Here is an 18,388-nt window from a genome sequence, read left to right as displayed (position 1 = left end):
TCATCTAGTCTTGCAGCACCACTTGTTCATTCCACTCATCTACCTAACTGTTCTCCAGAAAGGGAGAAATTTGATTTCTCTTGTATTTTACTAAAAGAACCTGCAGTCCCTGTATCACATTGATCACCTTTGGTACTTCTTTTTATGCATAAGGCTTCTGGAAACACCCGCCTTTAATAAAACTGCCTTTTCCCTCTCTTTTTTTCTGTTTTCCTCGTTCAGGGTGAACAGTGAATAATCTATATATGATGTCATTGTATAGTCAGTACCAGGGTAGCAGTTTTAAGTCTTCAGAACCCCACTATTTGTGAGAACCCATAACTGTGAGCTTGGATGAGGATTCAAGAACTAAGTTTCTATGAATATGTTAACAGAAGAGCCAATATTAGACAACGTAAGTAAACATACAAATGAGACAAAACTAGAATGCTATAGTCACAGACCTTGCAATTCCATCAGGTAACATACTGCTAGGTTCAATCTCCTTGCTAAAATTAAATTATTTGGCCTGCATAGAAACAGAAAACAATGGCACTGCATCACACACAGGGGCAACTACATGAGGGATCATCTTTGACTGCAAAAGGAAAATGCACCAGAGGGGAACCTGATTCCAATATCTGTCCTTCAAAAGGTCTGAACCTGTCAGCAGGTTCAGTTACCTGCAGCTCAGTTTATAAAACTTTTTTACTTTTCTTTAAATGTGAGAATTATTTGGAAAAAAATCAATTTTTAGATTTTGTAGAAAGAGTCAGAGCACAGTCGTATTATCAGACGTATGGCTGGTGATCTTTCTGAACTTCCTACCATCCTAACTACACCTTCTGACATCATGCTCAGGTCTGGTGCACACTGTCCCGTGCCATGGAATAAGGGGGTGGAGATTGTACTGATTTTTGCTGGAGTAGAGTTAATTTTTTTTATAGCAAATCATATGCTGCTGTGTTTTGGATTTGTGGACAAACAGTGCTGGTAAGACCTGTTTTAGCTATTGCTGAGCAGTGCTTACATAGTGTCCAGACCTTTTTTATTTTTCGTGCTGCCCCTTCAATGTGTGCGCTGAGGCTGAGCAAGAAGTTGGAAGGGGACACAACTGGGACAGCTGACTCCAACTGACCAAAAGGATGTCCCCTGCTATATAGCATCACACTCAGCAATAAAGATGGGAGAGAGAGAGGACATTCCAGTCATGGCATCTCTCTTTCCAGGTAGCTGTCATGTGTGATGAAATCCTAATTTCCTGGAAATGGCTAAACGCTTGCCTGCTGATGGGACAGAGTGAATAAATTCCTTATTTTGCTTTACTTGTGAGTGACACTTTGCCTCACTTATTAAAGTCTCTTTACTCCAAACCACAAGTTTTCTCACTTCTGGTGTCCCTGTTCTCTTCCTCTTCCTACTGGGTGGGGGATGTGAGTGGGTGGCTGTGTGGGGCTGTGCTGCCTACTGGGGTTAGACCAACACAGGCTTCCTTTGATATTGCGTTTGGTTTCTAAGCCAAAAGAGCAGGTTTTATAAATTACACCCTTCCCTGGGCATTTCCCATGGCATAACCTAAACAATGGGTAGTTCATCCCTAGCAGAATATTTGGCCACATTATCAGGATGACTTCTGTTTTGCACTGATTACAGAATAGTCATCAGTCTCTGCAGCTGTCATTTCCAGTCTTCATTGCAGATGGTTTGTAACAGCTAAGTAGGCAGCTTGGTATTGAGTGTTAGTCTCAGAAGGTGATCCATCAGCCTGGGAAATGTGGCCATGACCTCATACTCTGTGATTTATATCAACCTGAGAGAACGACTATATGGAGATGGAAATTAAGGTCTCTGTTGCACAAGCTATTTGTATGCACCTGTTCTGCAAATCCTGTCAGAAAAGAGAATATGACCTGTGAATTTCTGAGAATATACATTTGAAGAGTTTTGTATAATTTGGAGGAAAAATGCATGTGGATATTTTCTGGTTTTGAAGTGGCAAAAAACCTACTGCAAAGAAATAATTGTCACCAAGTGATCTAAAATGTCAAGTGCTTTGATTTATCTCAATTTAGGCTTTTTACAAATGTTAAGAAGTGTTGATTCCAAATATGCTTCTCTTAAAAGTGATCAGTATAGCAGACTTGAGAACCCTAAAGTGGCAACTTAGTCCTGTAAACTGCATAGCTGTGGTAGCAGAATGCAAAGCAGAACTGGCACTGTTGTTCCTGATGGTTTTTCAGTCCCTATTGCTGCTACTATCTATAGTGTAAAACATCAGGAAGAAATTGACATGTTTGTCATACATCACAGATCTGTTAGATCCTTTGGAGCAGTCAAAAAACAACAGAGAAAAGGGTTCTGGCAAATACCACAGTATTGAATTTCAATTCAATTAGTGAATTTCTGAAAAGCTATTGCAAAAGTAAATTAATGTTTTACCATTTATATTTTCAGTCAATATTCTCTTCTAGAGCTTGTGTTAAATCACAAATCCATAAATTATGTGAAAGAAGGGGAAATTACTGAGGTGATAAAATTGTTACTGACACAAAATTAGTCATCATAGTAAAAATTAAAACTATCTAAAGTTTTTCTGGACAATATCTGACCCTATGTTGCAAAGTCATTACATTCAGTGTTAACAAATACAAGGTAATATACATGCACAGAGAAAAAAAAATACATAAGTGATGCTGAAATTTTTATGGATGCAGTTCTTAAAAGAAACAAAAATAAGTTAATGATTAGTCACCTTTTGGCAAAACAATGGGATTAAAAGGAACATACAGACCAAAAACAAAGTATGAGAAACTTTAGTGAGCTGACTGTCCAAGAAGCTTGGCCATACCACATGAATCACCTAAAAACGTGTCCTTTAGGTGAACTTGACTAATTATAACATTGTACTGGTTTGATCAGGCCAGGCTCCAGTTTTCCTTTTTCTGATTTTTTCTTTTTTGTTCTTTTTCCTTTTTTTTTTTTTTTTTCCTTCAGTAAGCTCTTTTTTAACTAGCTGCAAGTGTTCCAGTTAGTGGATTGATAATGCTGGAATGTTTATGTTATTGCTGGGACTCCAAGGTCACGTCTTTGCTCTGCCAGCTCAGACACTACCGGGAGATCTATGACCCCCCGTAGGAGGCTGAGTTAGACAGACAGCAAAATTGGCCAGAGATATTCCATTCCATGTATCTACATAAGCTCAGAGGAAAGTCAGAGATCACAGAAGACAACTTCCTTCCTACTTCTTCTTCCCTTCTCTTTCATCCATGGCCAGCATCCATGGAGGACTCCATCCATCCATCCATCCATCCATCCATCCATCCATCCATCCATCCATCCATCCATCACTGTCAATCCCCAGGCTTGAGCTCTCATAACCCTCATAACTCTATCCTCTCTCTGGCAGCTCCGAGACTTTTCAGGACCATTCACAGCTACGGAGAGTACTGTGGGAGTTGCTGGGGGTAGGAGGAGCCAATAGGGGTTTGTACATTTGTATATAATTGTATATATTTTCTTTTATCCTTGGTGTTTAATTAAAGCTGTGCAGTTTATCTTCCAATCCAGAGAGACTCTCTCTCATTCTCTCTCTCCTTCCCTATCTGAATGAGAGGGGGAGGGAATTGAGAGCATTGTTTTCTCTGGTTTAATTGCCAATCCTGAGTCTTACCATGACAACAAAACCACACCTCCAGAAGTTAAGATGCCTGCCCCACTTGAAGATCCTCACCCAATGAACTTGCACATTTAAATTAAAAGACACTGTACCTTTAAATGAAGACAAGAATACCCTACACCCATCAACTTTAAGCGAAGGGGTTGTAAGCATCAGGAAAAACCTAGTGAACAATGAATATACTAAATATGTTCATTTACAATGTATAAGTGTATGACCTTTCCAATATTGTGTGTGCTAGCTTTGTGGGAAAACCCCCTAGCACCCCTTTCTGTGCAGAACTGCTAGTAAATTGCTGTTACCTTGGCTCTGTATTTCATTGGCTCTCACATCAGGTAGACAAACCCTGCTTTGGGGAAAACATAAATAACTACATAAGTATAAGCTTAGAGGAAAAAACCCAACACCTTTGATCAGACAGAATACTTGGAAAATACCATAGTGCAAAGTGTTAAATGCTAGCGTTCCATATATTGAATCCTTAGCCTAATTACTCAAGAAGGATATAGAAAGCATAATAAATAGTGCAGAGAAAGACAACTCATATGACAAGACACGAAGAGAAGCTAAACAGATTAGGACTTTTCAGCTTGGAAAGACACAGCTGAAGGGACATATGACACTCAAAACTCTCCAAACTTAAACAAGAAAGTTCTTTTTCAAATGGCGTGTTGGCAATTTTGGAACTTTTTTCTCTAGAATATTATGGGAAAAAAATAAGTATTGACACTTTCAAAAGTTAGACAAATCAATCTAAATCCTGTCACTACTCATTTCCCCAGACAAGGCAAGTATCCAGGAATAACTGCTCTTTATTTCATGCTGTGTTCTTCCATAAGCTTCCTCCAGCCATGGCCAGAGATAGAAAGGTGGGAGACAAGAGATGGGTCTGTTTCTCATTCTTGTCTCCACCCGTCCCTGAATCCTTCTTTTTGGAACAGGTTTCTGAGGAGCCTATAGAAATTCTGTAGTGTTTTGTGTTGTGGACTGTAATTCAGGACACTCTTCCTGTGTCCCAGGAGAAAAAAATAGGGTGACCCTCTGTCCTGTTGGTGCATGACAGTGCAAAGGGTGTCTCAAAAGAAATCTGTAAGATATTGCTGGAAGTTGCAGACTTCTTGTTCACCAGAGCAGGACATTGTAGAAAACCTGCCCTGAAAAAAAACACACCACCAATTGCCTCCGAAGGTGTTTCTCATATTATGACACAAGGAAGCATTTGCTTTTCAATGTTACATTAGACACACAAAGATACTTGGTACTGATGAGAAGCTTATCAGTGCCAATAAGAGAGAATTGTGGGAGAACAAACATTTTTTTCTCAGTTAATCTACTCCTCATTATTTATGAAAACTGTTCTGCTGGTTAAGAAACCAGAACACCTCTTCCAAAAGATTTCTACAAAAAAAACCCTTTATATCACAGCCTAACACCTTTGGAGGCTTACAAGGATACTGAATGCCTCTAATAATCCATCCTATATTCATTCTACTTTGTCACCTTTGTGCCCTTGATCCTATCATAATTAAACCTGTCAGTCAGGCAAATATCCTGACATGTTCTGAGTGAGAGAAAAGGTAGCAGACATCGTGCTGAGGTGTTGCTAATGTGGGAACCATGAACAAATAACAAGCTCAGGCAGTTAATTTGTGACAAGAAGAGGAAAAAAAGATGCTGGACTGTTAAAGGGACTGGCTAGTTAACATGACTGGCTAAAGCTACAGATTTTATTTTACTTTATTTTACTTTGAGTTTATGTAAATAGAGCATAACTATTGTTGGTGCTAACTAAAATTGTTAAGCATTCCAAAGACTGCATCAGGAATAAACAGTTTAAACATATGGGGCCGGGGGTGATGAGGATGTGGCAGGCAGGAAAGGTTTAAAAATCCCTCCTTTGCTATTTGCCATTTCGTTTTTTTCTGCAGAGAAAGACAAGACAGCCTTCATATATTTCATTCTGGCATCTTTTCATTAGTTCTAAATTTGCTTTCTAAAATCAGGCAGTAGCACCAGGAACATTGTCTTTGATTAGAGCAATTTTAAAGCTGAGATCATTCTTAAGTACCTTGCTGAATCAGTGCCCAAGTTTTGAGCTCCTATTCTTGGCCTTCAAAAACACATATAATTGCACTGTTTGTTTGACAAACCAAACAGATCTCTCAGGGAAGTGTGTATTTCTAGACTTGAGCTTTGTCCCTTTCCCTTAAAAAAACCCAACAAAACAAACAACTGCATGTTACAAATTTATCTACTTTTTTTCATCTTCTTCTAAATAGCTGAATTGATTTTGAGGCATAGCATTATCTATTATGACTTGTCACTTAATCTGATTCACTAAATTTCATCCAGTTATTTCTGGTTTGAACCCGATAGCCTGTAAATGAACTAGAACTTTTCTCCTGGGCAGATGCACAATCAAAGAAAACATTGATTTTAATTTTATAGTGTATTGTTTTCAAAAAGTGTCTTCTCTGTACATCTCTATTTAAAAATCTGACAAAAAAGCATCTTAAACCAGTCTCAGGATATCACACTCCCCGAAGAAAGAAATTTCTGCAAAATACTCTTCTGACAATAAGGAGTGATGTAGAATATTATATTAGTGAAAAAACCTTCCAATGTTATATTCAGTTCTGGATCTAAAATCCCTAGGATCATTTTAAGGGAAGTAAACTTACTATCTTATTCCAGATCTACTTTAAATCTCAAAATTACATCATTGTGTCTTATTTGCAAGTGAAGTGGGAATGCTCTTGTGTGCATAACTTCAGCTTAATGAAAGAGTTTGAACTGTGTTTCTTGGCATGCAAAGGATAGCTTTCTCATGTAATCCCCTAGAGTTATTCTTGTGGAGGAACAAAAAGACCCAAACCCAGAAAAGGAACTAAAAAGGAGTTATCCATTTATTTAGAAAAGGCTTCTGCTTCAGAAATGTTTGCGTTACAGTACATATGACCTATAGTGCTGGAAAGTCATGCAAAAAAGGCAGTATTTGCAGGGCCAAATTGGTTTTTGTCATTGAAAAGCACATTGCACCAGTCCAGGATTTCACAAAGATCGTCCAAAGCTCTTCTGCTGCTGGGGTGTTGTTTGTAGGTTAGGTTACCCTAACTACTAACAGACCTAATGCACTGAAATTGTTTCTGGCCATCAGCCAAATATAGAGATGCTCCTCTAAATCACGTCAAGATCACACATGGACAGGTGAGATGCTGAAAAATAGTGGCTGCTGTGCGCTCTCCATACTGATGGAGTGAGGCTGTTCTCCCATGCAATCTCTGACTGTTTCTGGATCTATTTTTTTATCCAATGCATGTTCAAAGTGATTGTATCAGACCCCAACAGCCAGCCTATAGCATGCCTTTTGCTGTGAGTTTAATGAGCAGAATTAAACTACTAGGTATCTTTTATCACGGAGTTCACAAAGATGCATTTGCTGTTCTGGCCAGCTCTAACACATGCAGAGGTTTCACAATAATTTGAAGGCAGAATTTGAAAGGTTCTAGGCCATGGAGGGAACATGAAAGAGGAAACAAGTGTTGAGCCAAGGTGTGAGACCCGTTATCAGAAGTGGAGATTTTTCAACCATGCCTGGAGTGTCAAACGTGTAAAAATCAAATATGTAGGTGTACTTTTTTCAGTGTGAAAGCCCAAATATAGGAAAGCACAGAGTATTTTAAAAGTATTTAAAGGAAACCTGCATGCTGTCAGCTTCTTCTCTGTCTAGGCCCTGAGGAAATCTTAGCAAAGTCTCTGTTTCATAGCAGAAATGTTAAGAAGCTTGTTCTGATGGCTCAGCTCTACAGGAGAGCAATCTGTGTTAGTGTAGCTCCCAGTGCTGTACAGATCTGAGAATGAAATAACAGTAGACAGGTTTTGTCTCATCTAACACTCAATAGTGGCATTGTTATGTTCTAATATTTCCACTCCTATTGCCTGCACTCAAAGCAGACAGCATACAATTTTATCCAGAAGCACATCCCCTCTGTTGTATTTCCTACTACAATAAACTGAAGGACACACAATATGCTGTGCATTTTCCACCTGAAGTAGCATTTTTTATTGTTTTCTACAACTTAGCCTGAGAACTTTCAAAGGTTCATCCGAACAAGGTATCTTGTTTGTTGGGTTTTTTTCTCTCCCACCTCTATCTCCCTCAGTTATGATTCTCCTTTCTATGCAAAAATATAAACATATCCAATATTTTTATAATGAAAAGGACATGGAGGTGGTAGACTGAATCCAGAGGAGGGCCACAGAGATGATCAGAGGGCTAGAGCACCTCTCCTGTGAAGACAGGCTGAGAGACTTGGGGTTGTTCAGCCTGGAGAAGACTCCAGGGAGATCTTCTAGTGGACTTGCAGTACCTGGAGGGGCCTACTGGAAAGACGGGGAGAGACTTTTTACAAAGGCATGTAAGTGATGAGATGAGGGGGAACCATTTTAAAATGGAAAAGGGAAGATTCAGATTAGATTTGAGGAAGAAATTCTTTACTCTGAAGTTGGTAAGACATTGGAACAGGTTGCTCAGGGAAGTTGTGCAAGCCTCATCCCTGGAAGTGTTCAAGGCCAGGTTGGATGGGGCTTTAAGCAACCTGCTCTAGTGGAAGGTGTTCCTGTCCATGACAGGGGGCTTGGAACTTAATGATCATTAAAGTCCCTTCCAATCCAAACCATTTTATGATTCTATGAAAAGAGTCTGAATGTAAATAAGTTTCTCAGAGTTTAGCTGCCATCTTTCTGAATGGCTTCTGATGGCTAAATAACAGTTGGCTTTATTCCTTTCATAATTCGTTTGAGTACATAAAGATAGAAATTATGGTCAAAACAATTCTATTTTGTTTTGGTTTTTAATTTTGAGGGCTTTTCAAAGGTAACCAGCAAGAATGATTAATTCACATATTTCCCTCCACTGGCTGGGAGAATACCTTTATGGTTATAATTTAATTTAAATACCCCTATTTTTCCATAGAGTATGCACTTTCTTGTTAGAATCTCTGTTCCTATCTGTGAACTCTGTATCAAGTTTAAGAGTTTTAAGAAAAGGATAATTAAGAACATGTCAGAAATACAGAAAGTTACAAATATGGTAGAAGAAGAGTTGCCAAATTTATTTGTGTTTTTTTTGTTTCTTTGTTTTTGTAATACTGTAGAAAATCATGGAAAATAAAAATACTATAATGAAGTCTTTTAATTGACAGTGTTGATTTTTTTTTTTTTTCTCTCTGTGGTTTCTATTCTCATCCAACCAGTCAGAGGTTGGTATAGAAAACAGAAGCAGATTGTGATTTTCCAAGTTGTGGTTACATGAATTACATGCGGTTACATTTCCCTTAAAATGGAAAAAACAAACTGCAAATTACAAAGTTCTTTTCAATATCCTTGTTTTAATTCTCCCTGGATCATTTTGTTCAGGCAGCTTTTATCACATGCTCAAGTGCTTCACACATAGCTTAAAAGACAAAAGAAGTTCATTTATTAGCTAATAAACACAACCAATAACTACACTTACCAAGCTATTAATGTAAGCATTCATATTCTCACAACCCCTAAGAAGAAGCTTATGAGTGTTTGCACACCAGGTGGTGGTCAAGGAGCGTGCAAAAGGTCAGCCTGCACTGCTCGGTGCAAGAGACCCACCCTTAATGTTGCTCTTTTTGATGTCTTACCTTCTGTTTTCTCTTTTATATTTTTATGCACCAAGTCTCCATGTTGCTGGTTTTTCCTCTTAGATCCTCAAGCTGCTATGAGTTTGCAGTTTTAGCTGCTTTGTCGTGCTTGTCTCTTTGCACTTCCTCTCATCTCTTTCTCACAATAAAACAATTTCCTCTGACATTTATTCTCAGGTTTTGTAGCCAGGCTGCGCTGGAGCTAAACCTGGGGCCACTGAGAGCTGCATCCCTTGGCAGAGGAATATAGGAAGAGGGTTTTAGTTAACAATGTCTTTATACTGTCTGTGTTTATGTACATTTAAGCAGAGATGAGCACAGTGGTTAATCCCACCCTGAGCTATACTTTCAAGGCACCTGTAGGCACAAGAAAATATTACATTGGTTTATATGTGGTTCAAATTACCAACCAGTTTGAGTCCTGCTTCCTCTTCTGATTCAATTTTGTCTGTACCTGTGGAGCACATGAGATTTCCATTGAAACTGTGGGAGTATAAGTGATAAATGAATGCAAATCCTCGTTTTCATTTTGTTGGCTCAGGGGTTTAGCTTCCTGCACTACAGGGAAATTTGGGTAAGTCATTGTCAAAACAAGTCTTAGTGGGATCAAGGCCTTGCAAGAAAAACATTGTTCACCACAATTAATAGCTTAAAACAAAGCACAAAGTTACCAGACACTTGTCAGGCCATTCCTGGAGTATTGGGTTCAGTTTTGGTCCCAGCTATACCGAAGGATGCAGAAAGGCTAGAGAGGGTTCAGAGAAGGGCCACAAGGATGATCAGAGGACTGGAGGATCTGCCATATGAGGAGAAGCTGAGAAAACTGGGAAGGTGTTGAGGAGACCTTACTACAACATGTCGGTACTTAAAGAATGGCTACTATGAATATGGAGAGTCCCTATTTACAAGGAGTGACATGGAAAAGACAAGGAGTAACGGGCACAACTTGCTCCTGGGGAGATTCTGATTGGACACAAGGGGTAAATTTTTCACCATGAGGACAATCAAACATTGGAGTAATCTCCCAAGGGAAGTGGTAGATTCCCTCACATGGGACAGTGTAAGTCTCAACTTGACAGGGTGCTGAGCCATCTTATATAAACTGTCATAGTACTAGAAAGATTGGACCAGATGATCCTTAACGTCCCTTCCAACCTGGCATTCTATGATTCTATGATTCTATTATTTCAATGGAAAAGGAATTTGAGCAACAATTACTCTCTTTTTTTTTTCTTCATAATGGTATTTTTTCTTAATCTCTTTTTAATAATAATAAAAATATTGATGCAAATTAAAAGACAAACGAAATTAGAAAAACTAGCAGGGAAGAACACGCAAGTATCTTCTAAAAAGATAAAGCAGTTTAAAATGCTGAATAAAACAAGACTTCCATGCCATAAATTATGTTGGCCAGTGATTTGGAACAGAGAGCATGCTTAATTCAGTGAGAGTGCAATACTTTGTATGATGTACAAGTGCCTCACAGACAGAAATTATTATCAGCATTTATAATATAAATGACCGTATCTGTGTAACAGGGTTCATTACTAGATAATACCTTCCCTGGACTGAAAAATTAAATTGTACAACAATAGAAGCTCAATAGTTCCCTTGACAATAGAGCTACACAACTGTTTAACTGAAACTAGTCTCTGCAAGGACACTTAGAGTCCTCCAAAATGCGACATATCCTGTGTTCACAAACCCACAGGTCTGCAGAATTCACTCTTTATTATTTGTGTATGAGAGAAATTATTTTTTCTCATTCAAATTGTTGCAGGTTTTCTTATATGTGGTTCCACTAGAAATCCACTTGCTTCAAAAATCCTGGGCTTTTCGAACAATACTGCTGCCAGAGGATTCACAAACACTCTTAGACGGATGATGAACTAATATAGGATTTATCTATTAAAGACAACAGTGTCTGAGAAGCCACTTTCTTTGGTCACTTCAGACTCTCATGAGGAAGCCTGGAGGGAGTTTTGTGAAGCTGTGCCAACTCTTTCTCTCGCTAAGCCCATAAGCCATATTCTGTTGACTGAAGCTTTTCCAATTTGTGAATGCCTTCAGTCATATTAAGAGGAATTTGAGAAGAGCTTATGGAGAGTTAGATATCCTTATTCAGAACCCAGTAGCTAAGCTGCTGGTTTTCAGTGCTACTGGTTTATCTCATATCAATTTCAATAATTTTTATTTCAGAAAAGTCATGTCAATAATACAATGGTAGCAAGAATAATACATGGCACTATTTGGATGTTACTGGTTCAATAAGTATAATTTCTGTCCATCTCATCTATTCTGCTAGAATTTTTTTTAAAACTATTATTCTTTAATATTATTAATTTTTTTAGAAAAACATAAAGGAAAAATAGGCAAAGGTAAATATTATTTTATACTGTGGAGAAGCCTTATCTTCCTCTATTGGATTTAAGAATTCTTGCTATTTATTATTTCTTGAAATTGGAAATCTACCATGACACCATTATTGCTGTTCTAAGTAGGGCTCAATTTAATATATGTTATATCATTTAGGAGCTGAAAGTTGACAATAGTCAAGCGTTCAAATCACCAATAAGTTCAGCTGAAATCACTCTTTAGTCCTTAACCCTCTTCTTTTCAAAGAACTAACTGAGTATTTTTTCCTTTCCAAAGACAGATTTATTTTGGGGTATTTGTTCAGTGAGTTATTTTTAAATAAATTTTAGGCAAAACAAGTTATTAAAGTAAAATCATATGCCAAGGGCATATATTTAAAAGAACCTAATTTTCAGACACTATGCTTTATCGCAAATTCCTTCTGGTTAAACTTATGCATAGAATTCATCAGCTGTGTAACTTTACATTCCTCCTCTACAGTTGATGCAATGAGAGAAGTACTTGCAAAACATTGATTCAGTCCACTGAGGCCCTAAAACTCTGCACAGATTTGAAGGGAACTCTTACTGAGCAGAATCATTTATTTAAATGTCTAAAATTACATAAGGCTAAGCTGAGCCTTTGTGGGTCATACAGACTGTCCGGTCTAATATCATGCAAACAGATTTCCGAGTATAAAGAGCACTTTGCTTAAGGAGAGCTGAGCTTATTACCTTCACGAAAACTTTCATGGCTAGTACAGCACAGAAGTAGCAGAAAGAGTTGTCCGAGTAAAAATTTTTTCTTAGGACTGAAGGTTCACATTATAGTAGAAAAATCAGTCGGTTTCAACAAGCACCCTATGTAGAACTAGAAGTCCAGTCAGAGAGTAAAAAATCAGGCAGAGGAAAAACCGCTGTAAAATTTCCCTGGGAGGAGAACTGTTCCATGTGAAAGGTCAAGATAGGACTCATGAAGAAAATACGTACACACTTAGAGTCATATTGTTATGCTGGGAAGTATTAATGACTGCCATCACTCATGGACCTGGCAAACAACTAGAGAAGAACCATTAAATACTGCAAAATTAATATAAAAATGCTAATCTCTAACTAATTTCAAAGGAAATTATGGTGAAAACATCCTATAGCTTTTCTATTTCCTTATATAATTGGTGTTTCTAAGTGCTTTTTTTACTCTCACAAGCCTATGAAAAGCTCCACTGAAAGTGTGAGGTCTCTAAATGCATCAGCTGCAGTAACTTCATGCCTTTATAGCACTGCTATCTCTAAAAGTATTAGGTATATCTTCCTGATCCACCAATTTTTTCTCCAACAAATAGTCTTTGAGGATCCTGAGATTTTGTCCTGTAGCTTGACAAGTAGAAAGAAATTAAATATGCTGAAAATTATCCTTACTTTTTTTTCCTTCCAGTCTTCATGTGAACCAGTGGGGCTGGATCTCCATCTTGTGTCTAAAGCTTTTATTTCACAAATGCCTTTAAACTTCTCCATGCGTGTGCTATTGCCTCCCTTGGACAACAAACAGAACAATAAAAAGAAGGTATTAACCTAGCTCAGATTTTCAGTTCAGATCACTATCACAAGCCTTGAGCTGTCCCATGGGAGGAAAAAGCCGCATGCATTCATCTTCTTGTGCTAGTTGTGGTGTTCATAAAAGCTACTGACCCATGGTCAACTATCAGCTGTGCACTGATGGAAGATAGTGAATTCAAAAACTGGATGGGGAAGAAGATGCATGAAGACCCGCTAAGGGAATTGGGGCTGTTCAGTCTAGAGAAGAGAAGGCTCTGAGGAGACCTTATAGTGGTCTTCCAGTAGTTAAAGGAGGCCTAAAGGAAAGCTGGGGAGGGGCTTTTCATCAGAGAATATAGTGATAGGAAAAGGAGTAATAGTTTTTAACTGAGAGAGGGGAGATTTAGGTTAGATATTAGGAAGAAATTCTTCACTATAAGGGTGGTGAGAAACTGGAATGGGTTACCCAGGGAGGTTGTGGATGCCCCATCCCTGGAGGTTTTTAAGACTGGGTTGGCTGAGGTTTTATGTAACCTGATCTAGTGGTAGGGATCCCTTTTCATGGCATGGGGGTTGGAACTTGATGATTTTTAAGGTCCCTTCCAACCCTAATGATTCTATGATTCTATGAAAAAATAGTACGATCTTTGCCATGGGACAGAATTGCAGTTGCAATTGCCTTTTGCAGGTAATCTCCACTAAACATTTGATACGAATAGGTGTCAGCTATGTCAGCTACTGTGGATGGAAATGCTTTGTTTCTACTCTCCCCTTTCTTTTGATGCTGAATAACATTAAGTTTATGAGCATATCCTACCAAACATCTGTTGGTATTTACTAGATATGTAAAGCATTTACGAGAATCGCTGTAGATGATTACTACGAAAAGTTGCCTACTGGTGTTTCTAGAAGGTCCTCCTACCTGAACCTTATCCTATTTCCTACTTCAGTTGGTTCTTTGCTCTAGGGGAAGAGATGGGGCAGGTACTGGTCTCTTCACTCCTGTGATCAATGACAGGACTCAGAGACATGGTAGGAAACTGAATCAGGGAAGGTTTCTATTTCCTTGCCCAGACATCTGTCAAAACAGCAGATGTACCAAAGAGTTTGCAAATTTCCTGAATTTCTGTGTGAACACACAAGCCTTATGACATATTTTTTGAGGTTCTGTGACAAAATCCACCTTTTTCCTTGTTTGTTAGACTCTCCTAACCAGTATTCTCCCTGTGAAACATAAATACCTACCAAAATAATAGAATCTCTTAAGTGATGAAGAAGAGTGTACTTTTCCTATTGTTACTTTTCTATTGAGTTATCAGATTGGAAAAACACTTTTGTTATTCCTCTAGGTCACATTTTTATTAACACTCCCACAGCTTTTCACCAGCAAAAGGTGTTGGCTAAAAAATGTGCTGCATAAACAAGCAGAAGGGAATAATCTCTCCCTCCAGTTATTGTTTATGGTCCTGTTAGTAAAATCCAGTTTGCAGCCTTCTGCACCAAAGGAACACACTGACAATTAATCTTCAGCTTGTTGTCCACCAGGACTCCCAAACACTGTTCTCCATAGCTTCTATTTAGCTAGCCAGTCCCCAGCTTATTTTGTTGCATGGGGTTATGACAGGCCTGGTACAGGACTTCGATTTGTCCTTGCGGAAATTCTTGAGATTGCTGTTGACCCATGTCTCCAGCCAGTGAAGGCTCCTCAGAATGGCAGTCCTGCTCTCCAGCATATCAGCCTCTCCCCCAGCTTGCTCTTGTTTGCAAGTCCCTTGGGTGGGTATTCAATGCTGCCAGTAATCAATGAATAATTTAAGCACTATGAGTGCTATTATCAACAACCAAGTAGTGCGACTGATATCCAGATGCCAGTTGGACTTTGAACCTTTTACCATTAGCCTTTCAGGTCAACAATCCAGACATTTTCTGTCCACCTTATACTCAATCTATACAAAATACATTTCTTGAACTTAGTAACTTGGAATACCATGCTGAGAATCTTGCTGTAGTCAAGGTAAACAACATCTGTTGCTCTGTTTCCTTGTCCTTAGATCAAGTCATTTCTTCATGGAAAACAAATCAAGTAGATCAGTTGTGCTTTCCATGGTTAAATCCAACCCAGCTGTTTTTTTCCTTCATGTGCCTGCAAGTGGTTTCCACATGGTTTTATTCCAATGTCCAGTTCCAATTTATTCCCAAAAACTGAGCTTAGATTTATCAGCCTGTAATTTCCCAGATTCTCTGTCTTCTTTCTCTTGCCTGTTTTCCTCCATCAGAATGAGGGTAGGTGCCTCAGATTCAATTATACACCTTGCCTTTTCCTTACCACCCCCTTAGAGTTCAATCAGATTCTTCATGCAACAGACCTGTTGGCCAAAGTGATAAATAGCAGAAGACTGGTCTGGGATTTGGCCTCTGCTTGGCTGTAATAATTCTAGTGAACTCTATTGTAGGTACTATTTTACAGTCTCAGCTGGCTTCCGTATCTGAAGGATTTTTTTCTATTATCACATCTATTATTTGCTGGATATGAACAATCTTTGGTTCAGATACAGCAAAATCCACCCTGTCTCACACATGTAAGCTTTCATAGGTATCCATCCACAAAGTTAATACCATGGTGCATTTTGAGTTTCAAAGCATTAGGCATTTCAGTGAGCACAGTGGGTCCTATTAAATATGTTTGCACACACAGGTGATAATTTCATTATATGAAATATCTTGTTACATAAGAGACCAGTTGAGGAGACTCTGTCTGCTGGCAACTCAATTAGGACTAATTAGTTTTATCCTGCTAATCTCAGAAAGGAGTTTATTTGCACTGTCAATGGTAGGACCTGGATATTCCATTTAAATCACTTACCTTACTAAGAAGAATGTTAATCTTCCTATTTCCTTAAGTGTACCTTACATATTTTGCTTTGCCATACCCCAACTGGCTGTTCTTATGATAAACTGTAATTCAGTTAGGAATGCAAAGATTCTTTCCATCTCATTTAAACCCCCTACTTTCTAGCAACTTGTTCTGCAGCAAAGGAAAAAGCAACAATGCAAATTACCTTCAGGTGTGTCTAAAAGACTGATACTTTAGATCATCTCTCAGAACCTCCAAAACCAGGCTTTCGTTAGCTGCTTTTCCGTGTCATATCTGACAGTCTTCACCTGACTAGTTCAGACTGCTCTTTGAGAAGCAGAATCTCTCGTTTAGTTAGTTTGAAGAATATTTAGTGCTCAAAGAGCAGCTTTAGCGGTTTTTGATTCACAGGCTGTTTCCATGGAAATTGCTGCTGCTCTAGCCCCAGCTGGTCATGCTGCCCCAAGACTTGCTGAACCTACCAGAGTAGCAGCTACTGCTTCTATCCCATCCATATGCAAAGGATATTCCATCAGACAGTGGCTACTGTGTCTTCCCTTTCTGCTGTGGGCAGGCTGGTCTCCAAATGTGGCGTCATTATCTGGTCTGAGCCCTCCCAAAACCTCCATTGGACAGAATTTCTCCTCATTCCCCATATTTAATGAGTGAACAAATTCCTTTCAAGTCTGTGGGCAAGGTGTAAACTGGTAGAGAGATATCTTCTTTTAATGGTCAGGGTGCACCAAATCCAGAGAACAGAATTGCTCTCTATTACTCTCCCCCACCCTCTCACAGGAAGATAAAAAGGGAATAAGGAGGAGAGACTTCAAGGCTGGAAGCCAAAACTAGAACTGGTTTCCTATAACAGGAAAGGGTAGTAACATGTGGGATAATAATGAAAATTATATTAATATGTACAAAACCTGATTTCAATGATCACTGATATAGCTGTCCTAAAGCCCCTTGTGGCAGAGCTGACTCAGGAAAAGGGGCAAGGACTCTTCCCAGCAACCAATGGAGTTGGATCCTGCTGAGCATGTGGACAGCTGAAGACAAAGGGCAGGAGTCTCTCTCCCGGATGTCCACTGGATGAGCAAAAGGAGGCAGGAAGGAAAAATGGGAAGGAGTAGATTTTCCCACTCTCCTGGCTTTTATAGGGTAAGACAGGAAAAAGAAAGGAATACTAACCCCTTTCTGTTTTTCCCCTTGGACCCCTCAACGATGCTTTCTCTCTAGGTCCATGTATTAACACCATAAAATTGACCTGTGCCCCCTCAAACCATAACAAGAGAGTGCCAAGCTTTATAAAAATGTATGCCAGTGCAATGTCCCCTTTCTTTCTCTTTATATAGGATCTCATTCTCTGTAGGTCACTGTGATGTGGTGAGGAAGGTCTCCTGTGCTTGCATTCCAACCCACCTACGCAGATTGGTTTCTGAAAACAGTCCCTCAGATGCTGTAAAAATGGGATATAGATTTTATTGTAGTCAATGTTTAAATAGCTTCCAGCTAATTAGTGGGATTCTTTAAAACGTAACGAATGAAATGGGAACACAGGAGAAAAGGTGAAGCCAAAAGAAAACAAATGAAAATACTTTTTTTTTTAAAGTCATAGAAGTGACAGCATAATTTGTAACTGTCACTTTCTAAGAGAAAGTGCAAAACACATTAAAAAGCCTTTAACTGTTACTATAAAGAACATTAATATTTCTCAGTGAAGGACATGGCGAGTGTTTTCTGTGTAATGGTGCAGGTTATTGAAAATGCATTGATTCTACCTTCATTTACATTTTGGATCCATGAAGTGTCGGGATGATGTCTACTTGATTCATCTTTGCGAAGAAGGAATAGAAGAAGGAAGTGGTACATATCTGGCATTTTTTCAGCTCAGATTATACTTTTCTGCAGTGAAAAATCCAACCTACGAATTATATTTGACCAAATTGATTCCTGTGTGTTAGAGAGGCCAGGCATCTAAAAGGAAGTACCTCTAACAAACCAGGTCCATATGTAAAAAGTTCTAGTCAAAACAATAGTCTGTCATTTGTCTTGCAGAAAGCACTCATGCAAAAAATTAGACACTATTATGTGTCTTCATGATGAGAAATAAATTATGTCTCCACCTACCTACTCCTCCTGAACTACAGAGTGGATCCTGTAATGACAGTGTACAACCAGACAAATGAGGTGAAAGAAAATTGACCTTTGCATTGTGATGTGTGATGATGTGAAGAGACAAGAACACACTCCTAAGTACTGGTCCTCCTAAAAAGCTGGTGCATCATCAACTGGGACACAAAGATTTTTGGAAATTTCA

The 18,388-nt window shown here is 38.7% G+C and overlaps 1 protein-coding gene across 1 annotated transcript in view; it reads right to left on the bottom strand.

Moving 5' to 3' along the window:
* Positions 1–16,727, bottom strand: part of LOC104398157 (chromosome unknown open reading frame, human C7orf73) — a 60,423-nt gene extending 43,696 nt beyond the window's left edge. The window contains exon 1 of the mRNA XM_010008208.1: positions 16,554–16,727. Within this exon, the coding sequence (XP_010006510.1) occupies positions 16,554–16,727 (174 nt within the window). The remainder of the gene's footprint in view (positions 1–16,553) is intronic.
* Positions 16,728–18,388: the final 1,661 nt, after the last annotated feature.

Source organism: Chaetura pelagica, unplaced genomic scaffold (assembly GCF_000747805.2).
Source record: "Chaetura pelagica isolate M959 unplaced genomic scaffold, ChaPel_1.0 scaffold92, whole genome shotgun sequence".
Classification (NCBI taxonomy): domain Eukaryota; kingdom Metazoa; phylum Chordata; class Aves; order Apodiformes; family Apodidae; genus Chaetura; species Chaetura pelagica.
This window is presented reverse-complemented; position numbering and strand designations above follow the sequence as displayed.